The following is a 17,111-nucleotide window of genomic DNA, read 5'->3' on the forward strand; positions in this document are numbered from 1 at the left end:
TCTCATTTCTTCATCCATCTACCCCAAGGACACCAATTTCTCTCCTCGAATTCTCTGTATTCATCTAGTCCAATCTAATACAAGATTGTAGCAAGGAAAGCTGCAAAATACTGTCCCTGCAAACACACACACACACACACACACACACACACACACACACATGCACACACACAGGATAGCACTTGGGTAGACTACAAAACTTGGGTAGATTATAAAACTACAGCTTCCTAAAATCACCAGATTAGAAGATGAGGCTCTCAATCTTCATAATGCAAAGAATGACAAAGTTACAAGGAGCAACATTTCATGAAGGAAGTAAAAAGCACTTATTTTTCTTACTAAGACTATTCTAACCTTCTCAAAATATAAGGAAAAGAGGAAGGAAAAAGGAAGAAAAAGGATCTAATGGAAGAGCTACTTTGGTTAGAGAAAAACCAGTAACCTTCCTGTCTGCAACAAAGAATGTGTCTTACTAGATAGGGATGTGGCTCAAGGGGTTGAGCCTGTGCCTTTGCATGTACAAGGCCCTAGGTTTGGTCCTAAGAACCAAGTATCCCCAACCTCTTCCCCTAGGTACCATGGAGTAACCCTAATAGTATTCCCAGGCCCTCAAGTACTACTGCTGGGTGACCCCACAACTGTCTCTTAACAACTAAATAGAACCTTTTCATCTGTCTGAATCAAGAGATATAATTCGACACCTTATATTTATATCGTTTACATAAAAAATATTTTTTTCTCCACAAGAAGAGTATTTGTTGAAAGTTTTTTAAAGCATCCAAACTTTTCAAGGAAATACTAAAGGTAATCAAAACTAAAGTTGGTAGCATAAAGTCTAATGAAATCTAAACATTTTCATCCCAACTAAATTTTCCTTAGAAGTTTCCCTCCCTGACTGAGAGAACATTCCTATTTGGTAGAATTTGGTGGTTTCAGATAGAAAAACCTGCTTGAGCTATTTCAGAGAGAATGTGAAAAAGAACTGGGAAGATATTTCAGTGGGTGGAGTTCAAGCCTGGCATGTTCAAAGCTCTAAGTTCCATCGCTAGTATCTCTCATCCCCCCCCCCTCTCTCTCTCTCTCTCTCTCTCTTTCTCTCTCTCTCTCTCTCTCTCTCTCTCTCTTTCTCTCTTTCTCACACACACACATACACACATCTTTAGTGTGGTCCTGATGGTCCTGAGTACAACTTAGTGAGCACCAAATTACTGGGCCTGAATACTGAATTTTTAGATACACAGGACTGAGTATTGCTGGGAGTGGTCCACGGACCCCCTCCCTCGCCTTCTGGGGTACCCCACACAAAAGAATATAAAATATTGAATATTCAAATGAAAAAAATTCATTATACTCAGAGTAGCATTCAGTTTGGAGGTTATTATTTTAACATACTTGTTCTCCCAGTACAACAAATAATGAACACAAACTGCTTAAATCTAAATAATAGCTTAATGAGTAACAAATACTGGATGACCGTTCTCATCTGTGGTATACAGAAAGAGACAGGGAAATGGAAGGTATCAAATGAGGTCAAGTCCTTGGCTCTGGGTGACACAAGCACGGTTGGATGCAATCCCAGAGGTCACCAGCGTACAGAGCTCCCTGGGTAAGCGCTGGTAGGGCACGTTAGAAGCAGCACCGCATTCTGGGCCTTCATTTCGAACTGATGGCCCTCGTGGTTGAAAATTGCTAGGAGGGGGCCCGGGACCTCCTCACCATCACTTGGGAGCCCCCCGCCCAAAAAATGATTAATAGACATCCCACAGCTGCCACCGAGTAGAGTCCCACCTGCCAAAGCCCGGCAGCCACACCCACAGCCGACAGCCACTGCCATGTAAACAGCCCAGCTTCTGCTTCTCAACTAGTCTCAGGAAAGATGCCAAACCAAACTGATGAAACTCACCACTACGCCAGTGTTACGGTTGAAAACTCTGGGGCCCCCTCAAGAGGCTGGTTGGCTGAGAACTGTCCCAGTTCTACAGGTCCTAGAACGAGCAGTTGCATACCTGGTCATGTGGCATCTTCAAATCCACAACACTGACAGCCCAGTAGTAGCACAGCAACTTAGATGGGAAAGTAGCACAGAAGCCAACTAGGCTGAAAAGCAAAAATTGTAACTCGGAACTAGCAACAAACAGCTCAGCAAATCTTCAAGGGCTTTAATAAGCCCACTGTGAGCTATCACACATTTTCACAAATTTTCTTTTACTATTAATTGATGACTGGAGCAATAGCACAGCGGGTAGGGCGTTTGCCTTGCACATGGCCAACCGGGGTTCAATTCCTCCATCCCTCTCAGAGAGTCCGGCAAGTTACCGAGAGTATCTTGCCCGCACAGCAGAGCCTGGCAAGCTCCCCGTGGCGTATTTGATATGCCAAAAAGAATAACAACAAGTCTCACAATGGAGACGTCTCCCTCAGGCAAAGTATGTCCTCAGTCCTTTGAGCTATCTATTTGGTCCCAAAAGAAGGTTTCTTTTCTTTTTTCTTTTCTTTTTTTTTTTTTTTTTTTTGCTTTTTGGGTCACACTCGGCGATGCACAGGAGTTACTCCTGGCTCTGCATTCAGGAATTACCCCTGGCGCTGCTCAGTAACTGATTTTTTGATACTTCTACTTACTGTACTGGAGCCATAGCACAGAGGGTAGGGCGTTTGCCTTGCATGAGGCCAACCCAGGTTGGATTATTCTGCCCCTCTCGGAGAGCCGGGCAAGTTACCAAGAGTATCCCGCCCGCACGGCAGAGCCTGGCAAGCTACCCATGGTGTATTCAATATGCCAAAAACAGTAACAACAAGTCTCACGATGGAGACATTGTGCCGGTTCGAGCAATTTGATGAACAACAGGACAATAGTGGTACAGTGCTACTTACCATTTTGTTGTAACAAGCAATATGAAATAAATTATTTTGTGCCTGCTAAGGGGGTAAGCTTGGAGGGTGGGTGGGAAACTAGAATAATGGTGGAAGGAAGGTCACACTGGTGGTGGAACTGGTGTTGAGTATGGAGTGCTCGAAACACTGTATTATGAAAACTCTGTAAACCAGTGTTTAAATCAAATTTTTCACAAAGATTAAGAAAATGACTAAGGAGGTTCTTTATTAATTGGTCAAAACTGTCAGCATTAACTACAGTTTCACTGTTATGAATACACTCTATTAGTCAAAGATTTCTTTTTGAATGATGAAGGTTTAGGCAATAGTCTGCTGTGCATGGGGGTTAATCCAATGGGTGATCCAGGGAACACACCGTGCTGTGAATTGAACCTAGGTCTCCCTCAGGCAAAGCATGCACTCAGTCCTTTGAGCTATCTATTTGATCCCAAAAGATGGTTTCTTTTTTTTTTTCTTTTTTGCTTTTTGGGTCACACCCAGAGATGCATAGAGGTTACTCCTGGCTCTGCACTCAGGAATTACCCCTCGCGCTGCTCAGGGGACTATATGGGATACTGGGAATCGAACCCGGGTCGGCCGCGTGCAAGGCAAACGCCCTCCCCACTGTGCTATTGCTCCACCCCCAAGATGGTTTCTTTTATGTTGAACTTTCAATCTAGTTTTACCGTGAGTCTTGCTTCCAGTATTTTCTGAGAGAAAAATAATACCAGAATACCAAAACTTCTCTAATATTAAAAATGAACCTCCAAACAAATTAGTATAAAAAAAATGAACCTCCATCTTGAAATATTTGACATGTCCACGACTGTATGAGAACTGTATTAATTTATAAGACTGTCAAATGACTGTCTTGCCCCACTGAATACTAAAACTAAACAATTCCCATAAAAGTTTCAGTCTATGCAAAGTTTCTGAATAAAAATTTAATGTGTCAGATGCCAGGTAAATTTGGTACAAAGTTTTAAAAAATAACCCCTTTGAAAAAACTAATTTAACTTTATATGCCCACAGAACTAATGAAATGATGGTATAAACTTGTGATAAATGATCAGATCTGTTTTTTTTAGTTTGTTGGAAATCTCATGCCAGGGACCAACCTAGAGCTCCATACATGCAAGGCATGAAATTTATTCTTAAGGCACAGCCCCAAGGTAAGAACTTTTCTAGAAAATTTTAAGATTCTGACAATAGTACAAGTTTCTAGATTCGACATGAAATACTGAGTTATGCTGGTGATTACCTCTAGGGAAGGGGTAGGGATAAAAGCATGAGGGAAGTCATGTAGAAGTTCTCTATTGCTCTTACTTCAATTTAAAACAAATGTTAGTGTTAATTTTAATAAAACAGAATGATGAGCATGAATGTTTATTATTCTTTTCGTCATTATATATGGGGTGGAGGTGAGATAATACCAGATCTTTGTTAAAAAATAAAAAGAATCAGTATTAATGCATTAGCAATGTCTTACCAGTCATATATTCCACGAATGTGGTACATTTGAATATCACTGATTGACAAAACAATGGTCTATGCACATTATAATTTAAGTACATAGTTGTCATACTATTTGATTTTTAATAAAATGATTTCTATTTTATTAGCACCGTAGCACTATCGTCCAATTAACGTCTCCATTATGAAACTTGTTACTGTTTTTGGCATATGGAATACACCACGGGAAGCTTTCCAGGTTCTGCCATGCGGGCGGGATACTCTTGGTAGCTTGCTGGGCTCCCCGAGAGGGATGGAGGAATCAAACCCGGGTCGGCCGTGTGCAAGGCAAACGCCCTACCTGCTGTGCTATCACTCCAGTCCGTTTTATTAAGAAGTCAAAATTTAGCCCGGTGGTCACCCAGCTTCCCACCCGTCCATGGTGCTCCAGGGACCATGACTGATCCTCATCAAAACTGGTGTGGTGAAGTGATCAGTCAAAAAAAAAAAGTGGTATGGAAGACAGTGAAAATTATGCCATTAAAAGCCAGGCAGTAATTCCGCAACCTCTGATGATCTCAGACTGCCAATGCAGTGAAGTTCATATATGGATCTCCTGCAGATACGAGAAAAAAAACTTGGGAGAATCTGAGGAATATAAAGAAGCATGCTCAGTACTAGTCTCAGTGAAATTAGAAACAAGAAGGGTATTTTTGGTACATTTAATACTAGAATCCATTTTATAACTCAATATTTTGACCATGTGTTCAAGTACTATGTGTTCAAGTACCATGAGAATGTGATTCTCTTTATGAAATTTCATTTTTTTGGTCTTAATGTGTCAAATAAATAAATTTATCTAAGAAAGTTAAAACCTGAGAAAATTTCTATTAGAATAAAATCGGTCTTTATTGCCTGATTTAGAGAGAGCTACATGAAATTCCAAGCTTTAATTACTGATTTATACCAATATGGAGAACAAACAACACGGCAAAATCACAAAAATTCCATTTATTATTATATCAAACACTTTCACAGCATTCAGCATAAACTATTTCTTGAAAATGGTTTCATTACTACTTGTAAAACTGAGCAAGTTGTGACAAAATCTTGAAGAAAAAAAAAATCAAAGACATTTTCCATAGAGCCAAGTATAAAAATAGAAACAAAATGACAGGATGAGAGACAAATGCTAAGCAATCGATTTAAGAAACTCTGATTCTACCCACAATTTGCTCTTCCACTGGTGTGTGTCTGCATACGTGTATAATAGGATAATAATTAAGAGATAATTACAAACAGGCAGTGATCCTACAGGAGCCCCAGTGATGACCCCAGACTCCCAATGCAGAGTAGAAGTTCTATATGGTTCTCTGTAGACAAGAGAGTGAAAAAAGACTGGGAAGAAGTCTGGTCTTACCAGAACATAATAACTTAAAGCATATTTATGATAAAATGTTCCAATACTTAATAAGTACTTTTAACATATTTCTTGACACATTTTATTTTCCTTCAGTGAAACGTTCTCATAAATCAGACTGCTTGTTGTTTTTTTTTTTCCTTTTTGGTTTTGTTGGCTGTTTTTTTTTTTTTTTTTGGTTTTTTATTTTGTTTTTTCTTTTTGCCTTCTGGCCACACCCAGTAATGTTCAGGACTTACTCCTGGCTCTGTGCACAGGTAGCACTCCTGGTGACATTTCAGGGACCATCTCGGGTGCCAGGTATCAAGCCCAAATCAGCCACTTGTAAGGCAAGTGCCCTAACCCACTGTACTCTCTCTCCAGTCCCCAGGCTGTTTCTTAATATTATTTCAAATTCTTACTTTTCTCAGGTGCTAGCATTCTTCCTAAGTGGTTCCTTCTCTCAGTAGATCTTCATTTTCATGATCAGACAATCCCAGCGTGCTACCTGACAAAGAGAATATTATAGCACAACTGGCAAAGGCCTTAGCTTTGTTACATCAAGCAATGAATTCTCCAACTGACATATTTGTTACTCCAGCACTTTCAGATCATATTCTATATCTATCCACATGAGGTTTCTTATAAGAATAACAATTTCTGTAAACATTTGCAGTACAGCTGTTTCTTTGAATAGATACTTCCCTTAAGCTAAATGCTCCAGAGAAATGTTTTCTTACATAACCAGGTGCAGACCCCCAAAAGAAACATGTTTTCCTGTGAAAAAACAGAAATGTCCAAGTAACATGAAAGCTTTCTGGTAAATCAGGATTGCCCACCAACTTCAAGCATAGAATTATGTCCCAGAGATTCCTGATGAATTGAAAATGTTCTTCGGCAACTCAGAGCTCATCAGATGTGGTGTTCATTTTTGGAGAAGCACATTCTTCACTGGTATGACAATCCTGAAGGATGTCCTTATAGTGGGTCTTCAGATCCTCATACAAACAAACAGTTTCTTGTGAGTAAGCCAATGGTAACACCTTTTCGTTCAGTAACATCTGCACTTGGAATTCTTCTTTAGGGGTCTTAGCATTTTCACAGTGGTAAAGCACAAAGATGAGATTTGAGGCATAGGGTACAATGTGACCACTTCGGAACTTCCGATGTGTTTGCTCCTTGTAATTGTAAGCTGTTAGCGGTTCCTTGTCTTTGAAGTAGCCCATGAGAGAAAGCAGTGGAAGGAGGGTCTCTGCATGACCAAACTGCAGGACGACTGGAGAAGAAACTGGCTGAGACCTTAAAAGAAAAAGCAAGATGTGTTCATAAAAATACTCATGTCACATCACAGGATATTATGTGCAGAATGAAGTAGTATGCCACTTCCCTGTGTTGTTTTAATCTTGATAAACATATCACATATCAATATAGATGAATTTCTGTGTGTTAGAGAGAAGACCTTTTATAGTAAAAACTCAGCTCCCAAACTCAGAATCACTGCAGCATTGCAAGTGCACCTACAGCACTGCACCTGGGCATTATTCTTTAGGTTTGAAGAGAACATTCTTTACTTATAGGCTAAGGAACCTGGAATAGATATGGATTTCAAAGCTTTCTGTAAATGAAACTGAACAAAATGGCTCTTATAAATACTTGTAAGTTCAAAGTGTTCTGAATGAGCTTGCAGTATGATTTTATCTACAAAAAATAAGGATAAGCAATATTCAGTACATTAAAAATAACAAATTCCAAGTATAAACAGAAGATAATAACTCACTTCAGTATCTTTTTACCTGGCATTGATAGGAAGTTCAGAATCAAGTCACAAAATGGTAGAGAAAAAACCTTTTCTCATACAATGTGTCTTTTATTGAGAGTGAAGTTCATACATTGCCAGAAATACGACAGCTTTTGATAGTAGGAAACATGTCACCTGTATCTCCCTAAGATTTCCTTGATTTTTTTCCCCATCAAAACCTTTTTTAAAATAAACAGCAGCCAATGACTACTAAGTCTTTTCCTAACTTTTGGGGGAAAGAGTATAACTATTATTCTTAATCTATTGAAACACAATCATCTGATTGCTATCAACGCACACATTAGATTTAATGCATCTGAACTTTCTGGAAGGACAGTCACATTTGTAGCCATTTTAATCCTTCTGAACCCCCATAAATAATCATAAGGAGCAAGGAAAATCGTGGAAAACATAACTACGTGAAGAAGTATTCTCCAGGAATTTCGAACAGTCTTACTATCTGCTTATCCTTTGTAGAGAGTGAAAGAAAGCAAAGGGATTATGCAGACAGGTCAGAGATATGATTCCCAAAAAACCATCAGCTTTCACCAGGAAGTGCTGTGAGTCAAACTGAGACAGCACTCAAAGTGTAGAAGGTTTAGCCCACTTTAATGTTTGGTGAGTGCAAGGGAGGTCTACCATTAGATCTGTCCTGAGCCCGGAGAAATCTAGCCCTGTGAACTCTACAAATTGTCTAATGCTCCATTCCAGTCAAGAACGCAGTCAGGAATGGAGAAACCATTCTAAACTGAGTTAAAGAGTGGGCAGTATAGCAGATGAGGCAAAAGAGTGAATTAAACTCAAATTATGGTGGGAAAGGTTACCACAAGCATAAAATCTCAAGAAGCAACCCATCATGTTTTTTGTTTTTTTTTCCTCTGTCTCTGTATCTCTCTTCTGTGTCTGTCAGTCTGTCTGTCTGTCTGTCTGTCTCTCTTGCGCACCCCTTCCTCTACATAAAATTATTTTATTCTCTTCCTGAAATTGTTTTCTATAAGGATAAACAATAGACCTGGAATACTGGATGGCAATTAGGGATGATTTTCTCCTTCCTGCAAAGCTGAGGCCACAGCTCCCCAAGAATTCAAGTGGTGGGGTCAGACCCCCCACACTGTGTAGATCAAGTAGACCTCAAGTGCAGCTTGAGTGTGAGGCTAGTGCCCCTGCCATGGAGGGGACAGTGGCAGACATTATCAGCCTGCACCTCTGCAGGCACTTCTCCAGAGCAATAAGGTGGGCTGAGCAGGAGGGCTGGAGCACTTCCCACTCTCAAGGACATAATGCAGTAAACACTTTTATTTAAGGAAAGTTACAAGAGATTATGATGCCCGTGGGCCCCACGGGTGGCTTATGTGAAGTGGGAATGAGAAAGACGGTCACTTTCTCTTCATCTGTCTCTGCCACCAGGGACCCAGGGTTACTGGGTTCTTGTCTCACCTCACAGAAAAGAATTTCAGGAATAGACAAGCAGTGAAGTAAAACAGATTTTATTCGGAGGTTTTTGAAGGGGAGGAGGAAGAGAAAGTGGGAGAGAGTGGGAAGTAATGTGCTCAAGAGAGAACCCAGACTTCTCCAAGGGCAGAGAGCGCCCCTACATACATTCCAGCATCAGACATGAAAGCATGAAAGTACACATCTCAAGAGGGGAGATGTGGGCTACACATGTGCTCGGGTGCCACCTGTGCTCGGCCACTTGGGTGCAAGCAGCACATGGGCTTGGGCAGCAAATCGCCCCATCATGTTTTAGCAGCATGCGTGCACACACATGGAGCTTTGAGAGGTTAGGACAGCTTTCTTTTAAATATTCAAGGGAACCAAATTAACTTTAAAACGAGCAACTGAAAAGAAAATTAAAAATATAAAGCAGGAACACCTCCTGAGAGAAAATAAATGTGTACCAGAAATATAATGCTAAGAAATATACAAAACTGCCACCTATATAACAATACTCATATTTTGAAGATAATTTTATAAAAGTTGCGTGTAAAAAAATAATAAATCAACAGATGCCTCCCCCTTAACTGGAATTAGGAATATATAACAGTAATTTTCACCCCTGTAGGTCAGAACTAGCCCACAAGTGAGTGGTTTAAAACCACTCATCTGGGTCTGGGAGACAAGTCAAAGGACTGAGTATATGCTTTGCCTGTCAGACACCTGGGTTCAGTTCCCAGAAAAACAGGCTCCCCTGAGCCCTATGAGGAACCATACCCCAAACAGAGAACAAAGATCTCAGAAGAGACCCCTGAGCACTGCCAGCTGTGACTTTCCTAACATCTCCTTAGTAACTCCCCACCAGCCTCCCCAAAATAAGCAACTCACAGGTTTAAAGTTTCTAAAAATATGAGATTATTTCCAAAGAAGCAGCCCCTTAAACCCAAAGTTACTAAGCAGTACCATTCAGACCACACCTACTTTTGATCTGACCTAAAAGAAAATCTTAAAATTTTCGCAGTATTTTAAAATTGGGAGAACATTTTTTAAAATCCAGAGTGTTTTTTTCCATGAACACCTGAGAGATCTGGCCACATATACTACGATTGGGCAATAATCTGCTAGGAGGAGTAAGGGAGGGAGGACACACACACACAAACATCTGCTGCACAAGACACGTCATCACTCACACTAAGGATGAAATCATTCCTTTGTTACTGGCCTGGTCCCTTTATACATTTGTATATATGCAAGCCAAAGCTAGTGTGACTGCCATAATATAAATAAAGCGTAATTTAAAAGGAATACACATTAAGAAAAACAAGTAATTTTAAATTATTGATTTACACACTATAAGTGTCTCTAACCATAAGGTTTTAACCTCGCAGCCAGTAACAAATGTATGTTCTGACCCTATAGGCAACTTCAATATTCTATTATATTCTCCACAACTCTATGAGGACACACAAGTAGTCGAAATGAAAGCAGAATACTCCTATTGTCTCACACTTTGGGAGCAGTAGGTTTTGGTTTTGGGGTCATACCAGGCAATGCTCAGACCGCACCCGTGGCTCAGTGCTCAGAGATGACTCCAGATGGGGCTCAAGTGACCAAAAAAAGATTTCAGGGATCAAACCCAGATCAGGCATGTATAAGGTAAGTATCATGCTTCCGTACTATCTCTCTGCACCTTCATTTTCTCTTTTCCTCTTGGTCTTGAGGTCATAATTAGCAGGACTCACTCTTAGTGTCGCTTGCAATGCCAGGGAATCAGAGGAGGATCAGAAACATGCCAGACAGGCGTCCTCACTCTGCTCCTGCCACCGCTCGACTAGGTTAGGGATCACTAACCCTCTGCACTTTTCCCAGTGGAGCAGTCCAACATAGGGACAAGGCATCATAAAATATTCCAGGTGAACATGCAATTATCATAAAAATTATTTTAAAACTATTTTACTTTTTTCTTTTTCTAACAAGTTCTCAAAACCCAGCAATACTTTACTCTTAAGGCATGCCTCAATTTAATTCAAACTAGACATATTTTGTTTGTTTGGGGGCCATACCTGGCGGTGCTCTGTGCTTACTCCTGACTCTGCGATCAGGGATCACAGGCCCGAGGGGCCATATGGGGCGCCTGGGATCGAACCTGAGTTGGCCAGATGCAAGGCAAGTGGCCTATATGCTGTACTCTGGCCCCAAGACTTGCCCCATTTTTAAGCACTGAATTCCATAAGCAACTTAAAGAGAGAGTACTGTACATATTTGGATACTAAAGTCACCAGACAAAAAACACAGTTAAGAGGGCCCAGAATAATAAATAGTATAGTGGACAGGGCATCTACTTGCATGCTGCCAGTCTGGGTTTGAATCTCCAGGCCACATATGGTGCCCTGAGCACCATCAGGCATGATTCCTAAGTGCAGTACCAGGAGCAGTAAGCCCTGAGCACTGCCAGGCGTAGGGCTCTCACCAAAAAACACAGTTAAGAAATAAGGTATGGGAGGGAGTCAAGAAACATGAAAAAGAATGTGAACGAATTATAAATTCAAGGTCCTATTAATTTCATCTAAATTACAGAATAAATTAAATCTACATAATGACCTAAATTTTAGTTTTAAATCTAAAGTTTCCTTTGGCTTAAATCTGAAATGTTATTTTCTCTTTGCCTTTCTGCCAGTTATATGTTAAAATCAGCTATTTTTGAGTGCATGAGAAAACTGTACTTTTAAAATGCTCACTGGGAAAGTTATGGCAACTAAAATAAGCTTATATGTTAGATTTACACAGGAAGCAATATTAACAAAAGTTATTGTTTTATGCCATTTGGTGAATCTAAACTTGAAAAAGTGTATTTTAGAATTCTAGGCAATTCTCAGTAGAAGGAAAGTTTTCAAATAAATGTTGGGGCTGAGAATAGCTAAAGAATTAAGGAGATGAATTGCATATTACCATATCTGACACCAAATATGGTCTACTGAGCACAGAGCTAGGAGTACACCCTGAGCAAGTGTGGTCCCAAACCAATCCCCGAAAAAACAAAGATAAATATCATGAGTATTAATTTCATATAAAGATAAATTCTATTTCCGAAGCTTTTAGCATATAAAAAAGAATTTTTAAAGGTCTGATTAAAACCTTTAACAAAAATTTAGACATTATAGGTTAATTATAGTCTACAGAGCAAACACAGTCTTCTCAAAATAATCTAAAAAAACTAACAACTCCCGTTGGCTTAGAAACCTGGTATGACTACAGGAATTGACAATTTGAAACTCTTTATAGGTTAGATTTTCTAAAATAACAAAATTTAAATATATTCAGCTTATAAGACAATGCCAAATCCATAGAAGAAACAAGCATAATTATTTTCTTTCTTTCTTTTTTTTTTTTTTGCTTTTTGGGTCACACCCGGCAATGCACAGGGGTCACTCCTGGCTCATACACTCAGGAATCACCCCTGGCGGTGCTAAGAGGACCATATGGGATGCTGGGATTCAAACTCGGGTCGGCCACGTGCAAGGCAAACGCCCTACCCGCTGTGCTATCACTCCAGCCCCCAAACGTAATTATTTTCATAGATTTTTTTTTTTGTCGTCTTTATGACTTGAAAGTGTCTTGCACATATAGTAGGATTTGCAACTACAGGGAAAGAAGCTGGCCAATATTACACATTTTAATACAAAAGGACCTGGTACAAAATGAATGTGATCAATTGCCTGGAACAAAATGAAGATAAGACTTTTCCAAGATTCATTTCTACCAAGTGCCAGATACCATAGTTGTTTCTTTTACAAAGAAAGGGAAGAAAGCTGGATAAGGAAGATGACAAAGTGAAAGTACAAAAAGTATTAGCTGAGAACTTCTGTACACTCAGAATGGAGTTAGACTCGAGATCCAGGAAGTTCAAAAAGTTCCAAACAAAATAAACCTAAGAAGACACAAACCAATACACATTAAACTTAAAATATCAAAAATCAAAGATAAAGAAATAGCAAATAAAAAAGCATTTTTTTCATTTGCTGTAAAAATAGCAAATGAAAAAGCAAAGAGTCAAAGATAAGGTACCCGTCAGAAAACGGGTACCTTATCAGTAGATTTCTGTCAGTAGATTTCTCAAAATAAATTCTACAATTCAGAAGAGAGTGACAAGATGAAAACTGTGATGAATGGAAAAGATTTCCAATGAGCAATACTACTCCCAGTTTGGTTATCAATCAGATTGATTTGAGGGGTAAATAAAGAACAGACAAACAACAATTTAAGGAATTATTCATCACCACTAAATTAGCCCTACTAGAAATATTATATATATATATATACATATATATATGTGTGTGTGTATATGAAAATCTTACTTGGAACTAGCAAGATATCTAAAAAATATAAAGTGTGGCAGAGAAGATAATAGATACTCTTTTTTATTTCAAAATTTACTAATACTTCTCTTGTTATCTGCAACTCATTAAATTTAGAGAACTTTAAGTTACAGATACAGTATCTTTAAGTTCTTAAGTATCTTTAAGTTCTTTAAGTAAATTAAAGTTCTTAAGTGTCTTTAAGTTCTAAAATTTGCTATGGTTCTTTTGAAAATAGATTTTATGCTGGACAAGATCTGAGTGTTAAAAATAGGTAAAGGGATATTCTTGATAACCTTTCAGTATCAATATTGCAAGCCACAATGAAGGAGGGAGGGAGAAAGCCAGAGCCAGAGAGGGAGAGGGAGAGAGAGAGAGAGAGAGAGACAGAGACAGAGACACAGAGACACAGAGAGACAGAGACAGAGACACAGAGAGTGAGCTGCCATAAAAGCAGGCAGGGGGTCAGGGGTGATGGGAAGAAACCTGAGGACACTGGTGCTGGGAAATGTACACTGGTAGAGGGATGGGTGTTGTGATACTGTATGACTAAACTGCAATCATGAACAGCTTTGTAAGGATCTATCTCACAGTGATTCAATAAAAAAGTAAAAAACAATTAAAAAATAAATAAAATTTTGAAGAAATTAAAATAGATCTTATATTTCTATCAGAAAAAAAAATTAAGACTTTGTATCCTTTTCTGTATTCCTGAGATGAACTGGATTGATTTGAGAATTTTCCCCCTTAAAAAATAAATATTTGAAAACTTCTGTGGCATTGTTCAGCTATTGATTTACAGCTTAATTTTATTATGACTAGAGAATATATTCTGCCATGAGTTAAGTTCTTAAAAAATAAAAGGAAATACTTCTAACCCACTCTGTGGCTCAGTATTACGTTGATACCAAAATCAGACAAATATAAGAAAAATAGATATAAATCAATGTCCCCCATGAAACATGCAAAATTTCTGAACAAAATATTAGCACATCAAATTCAACAATGTAGGGGCTGGAGTGATAGCACAGCGGGTAGGGCATTTGCCTTGCACTCGGCCAACACAGGTTCGATTCCCAGCATCCCATATGGTCCCCTGAGCACCGCCAGGGGTAATTCCTGAGTGCAGAGCCAGGAGTGACCCCTATGCATTGCCGGGTGTGACCCAAAAAGAAAAAAAAATTCAACAATGTATAGAAAGAATTATACATCATGACCAAGCAAGATTTATCTCTCGTGATAAGAAAGGCAAATTCAGTATCAAAAAATCAATGAACAGAATCTGTCTGTGCTCAGGGATCATTCCTGGCAGTGCTTGGGCAACCATATATGATGACAGGGATCAAACCTGAGCCGGCTGCATGTAAGGGAAGCACATTACTTGTTGTACAATTTTTCTGGCCTCCATTTGTTATTTTAAAAAATCCTCATCAAACTATGAACAGAGAACTTCCTCAACTTGATAAAAAACAAATAACGCTTAAAAAAAAAAAATCTACGGTTAACATCAGACTTAATGGGGAGAAACCTGAAGTTTTCTTGCTATGATCAGACATAAGTCAAGGGAATCATTTCTCACTTTTCAACATTGTTCTGGCAAGCCTAGCTAAAAATGGAACAAAAAGGAAATAAAAGGTTACACATTGAAAAGAAAGAAATAAAGTTTTCTTTTTTGGGGGGGGGTTACACCCAGCGATGTTCAGGGGTTACTCCTGGCTCATGCACTCAGGAATTACTCCTGGGGGTGCTTGGGGGACCATATGGGATGCTGAGAATAGAACTTGGATCAGCCGTGTGCAAGGCAAATGCCCTACCTACTGTGCTATCGATCCAGCCCCCGAAATAAGGCTTTCTTTTAAAAAAATAATTTAAAAAATCTAAAAAGAAATAAAGTTATCTTTATTTGCAGGTGATAATGACCATCTCAAAACACATGAAACTAATAAGCACATACAGGAAGCTACAAGATATTAGGTTGATACATAAAGTCAAATGATTTTTTCTATAAATAAAAAGAAATTTGAAATTTAAAACCCATTACCATTTATATTAGCACCCCCAAAATATTATACTTTCCAAAATGAAATAGGTATAAAATTGAAAACTATGTACAAGATCTATATGAGGTAAACTGGTGAGTTTCAAAGATCTCAAATAAAACAACAGAAGATACTCCAAGTTCAGAGACAGGAAGACTCAATATTGTAAAAACCCCACTTCTCAACTAATTTTTAGATTAAACAAAATTACAGTAAAAAATCTTAATATTTTGCAGACAGAGGGAAACTGACTCTAAAGTCTATATAGATATGCAAAAGATGCAGAATAGCCAACTCAGTATTGAAGTAAAAGAGGACTTATGCTACTCAATGTCCAGATATGAGTATAAAGCCACATTAAGAACAAACAGATCAATAAAGCAGAAAACAGAGTCCAGAAACACAACCATAAAAGTATAGTTAGCTGACCTTTGACAAAAAAGCAGAGGTAAAACAATAAAGCAAGAAGTCTTTTCAGCTAATGGTCTGGGAATACTGAATGAACATTTGCATGCAAAACTAGACACAGACTCTACAGCCTTAAAAATAAAAATTAACTCAAAATGGATTATAGACCTAAAGAGAAGTGTCCACTCTATGATAAAGCTTCTAAAAATTAACCTAAGAAAAACCCAGTCAATCTAGGATATGGTAATGACTTTGTTTTTAAAAAACAGGGCTCTCTACCCACACATGATGGGGGAAGAAGGGGTAATAAGATGCTGGGATCAAATTCAGGCATTGTGCCTGCTAGCAAATATGCTACTTTACTTGACCTATTTTGACGTGGTAATGAATTTTTAGAGATGTCAATACCAATGGGTTCATATATTGTTCATAATTGACCAAAATAACTAATAAATTGGAATTTCACTTTTTATAATTTGTACCCCATGAAAGTCAATGACAATGAGGATACAAATCACAAACTGTGAGACAAAAAAAAAAAATTGCAGAACACATCTGATGGGGCTGGAATGATGTGGGAAAGACGCTTGCCTTGTAGGCAGCCAACCTGGGTTCCATTCCTGGTACTACACACAGTCCCCTGAACCTGCCAGGAGTGATCCCTCAGTGCAGAGTGCCCCCCACATCCAGCCCCATCCTGGCCAAATGCAGGTTTTTAGCAGGAAAATGTTTTTTTAAAGGAGTTATCAAAGCAATCGGTAATGATGCATATTCAATACTTGTGGCATCTGTGGCTTTTAACTTTTGAGGACATAAAACTATTTGTCTGACAAAAATCACACAAAAGAACTGGGACATCATTCAAGAGAAAAGCAGTTATCTATTAAATACCTGAGTACAATTTTACAAGTTCAGACTCTACATTACCCAAATCCCTTTGTTTCACATTATAATTTTACCCCAAATGATTCAATTATAATTCTGTCCTACAATGATTTATACTTCTTACATCATGTCCAGAGAAGCTTAATACTTTTATCCAAATGAAAGTCTTTATTTAAATTGTCTGAAGAGATTAGCTAAATTTACATTTGAATTGTTTTGGGGGTACAGAAAACAATCTCCTCCACAATTTTCTGGAAGCCCAGGGGCCCCTCCAGGCAAGGGCCTAAAGATGCAGTGTGCTCAGGCCTACAATGCTGGGAAATATCGGGATCACCTTATTTAGCAGTGCTCCGGTGCTCCAGGGGCACATCTGGAGATGCCTGGGGAACACGATGCATCAGAGATCAAACCAGCCATGTCCTCACATGCAAGGTATGTACTTTAACCTTAGTAGTATCGCTTGGCCTCTG

General features: G+C 38.8%; 1 protein-coding gene across 1 annotated transcript in view; it reads right to left on the bottom strand.

Annotated features, from left to right (window-relative positions):
• Nucleotides 1-5,319: 5,319 nt before the first annotated feature.
• The window catches only part of MINPP1 (multiple inositol-polyphosphate phosphatase 1), a 31,967-nt gene continuing 20,175 nt past the window's right edge, over nucleotides 5,320-17,111 (bottom strand). Inside the window, exon 5 of the mRNA XM_004607501.2 lies at nucleotides 5,320-7,021. Within this exon, the coding sequence (XP_004607558.1) occupies nucleotides 6,625-7,021 (397 nt within the window). The 3' untranslated portion in view covers nucleotides 5,320-6,624. The remainder of the gene's footprint in view (nucleotides 7,022-17,111) is intronic.

This window comes from Sorex araneus, chromosome 11 (genome assembly GCF_027595985.1).
Source record: "Sorex araneus isolate mSorAra2 chromosome 11, mSorAra2.pri, whole genome shotgun sequence".
Classification (NCBI taxonomy): domain Eukaryota; kingdom Metazoa; phylum Chordata; class Mammalia; order Eulipotyphla; family Soricidae; genus Sorex; species Sorex araneus.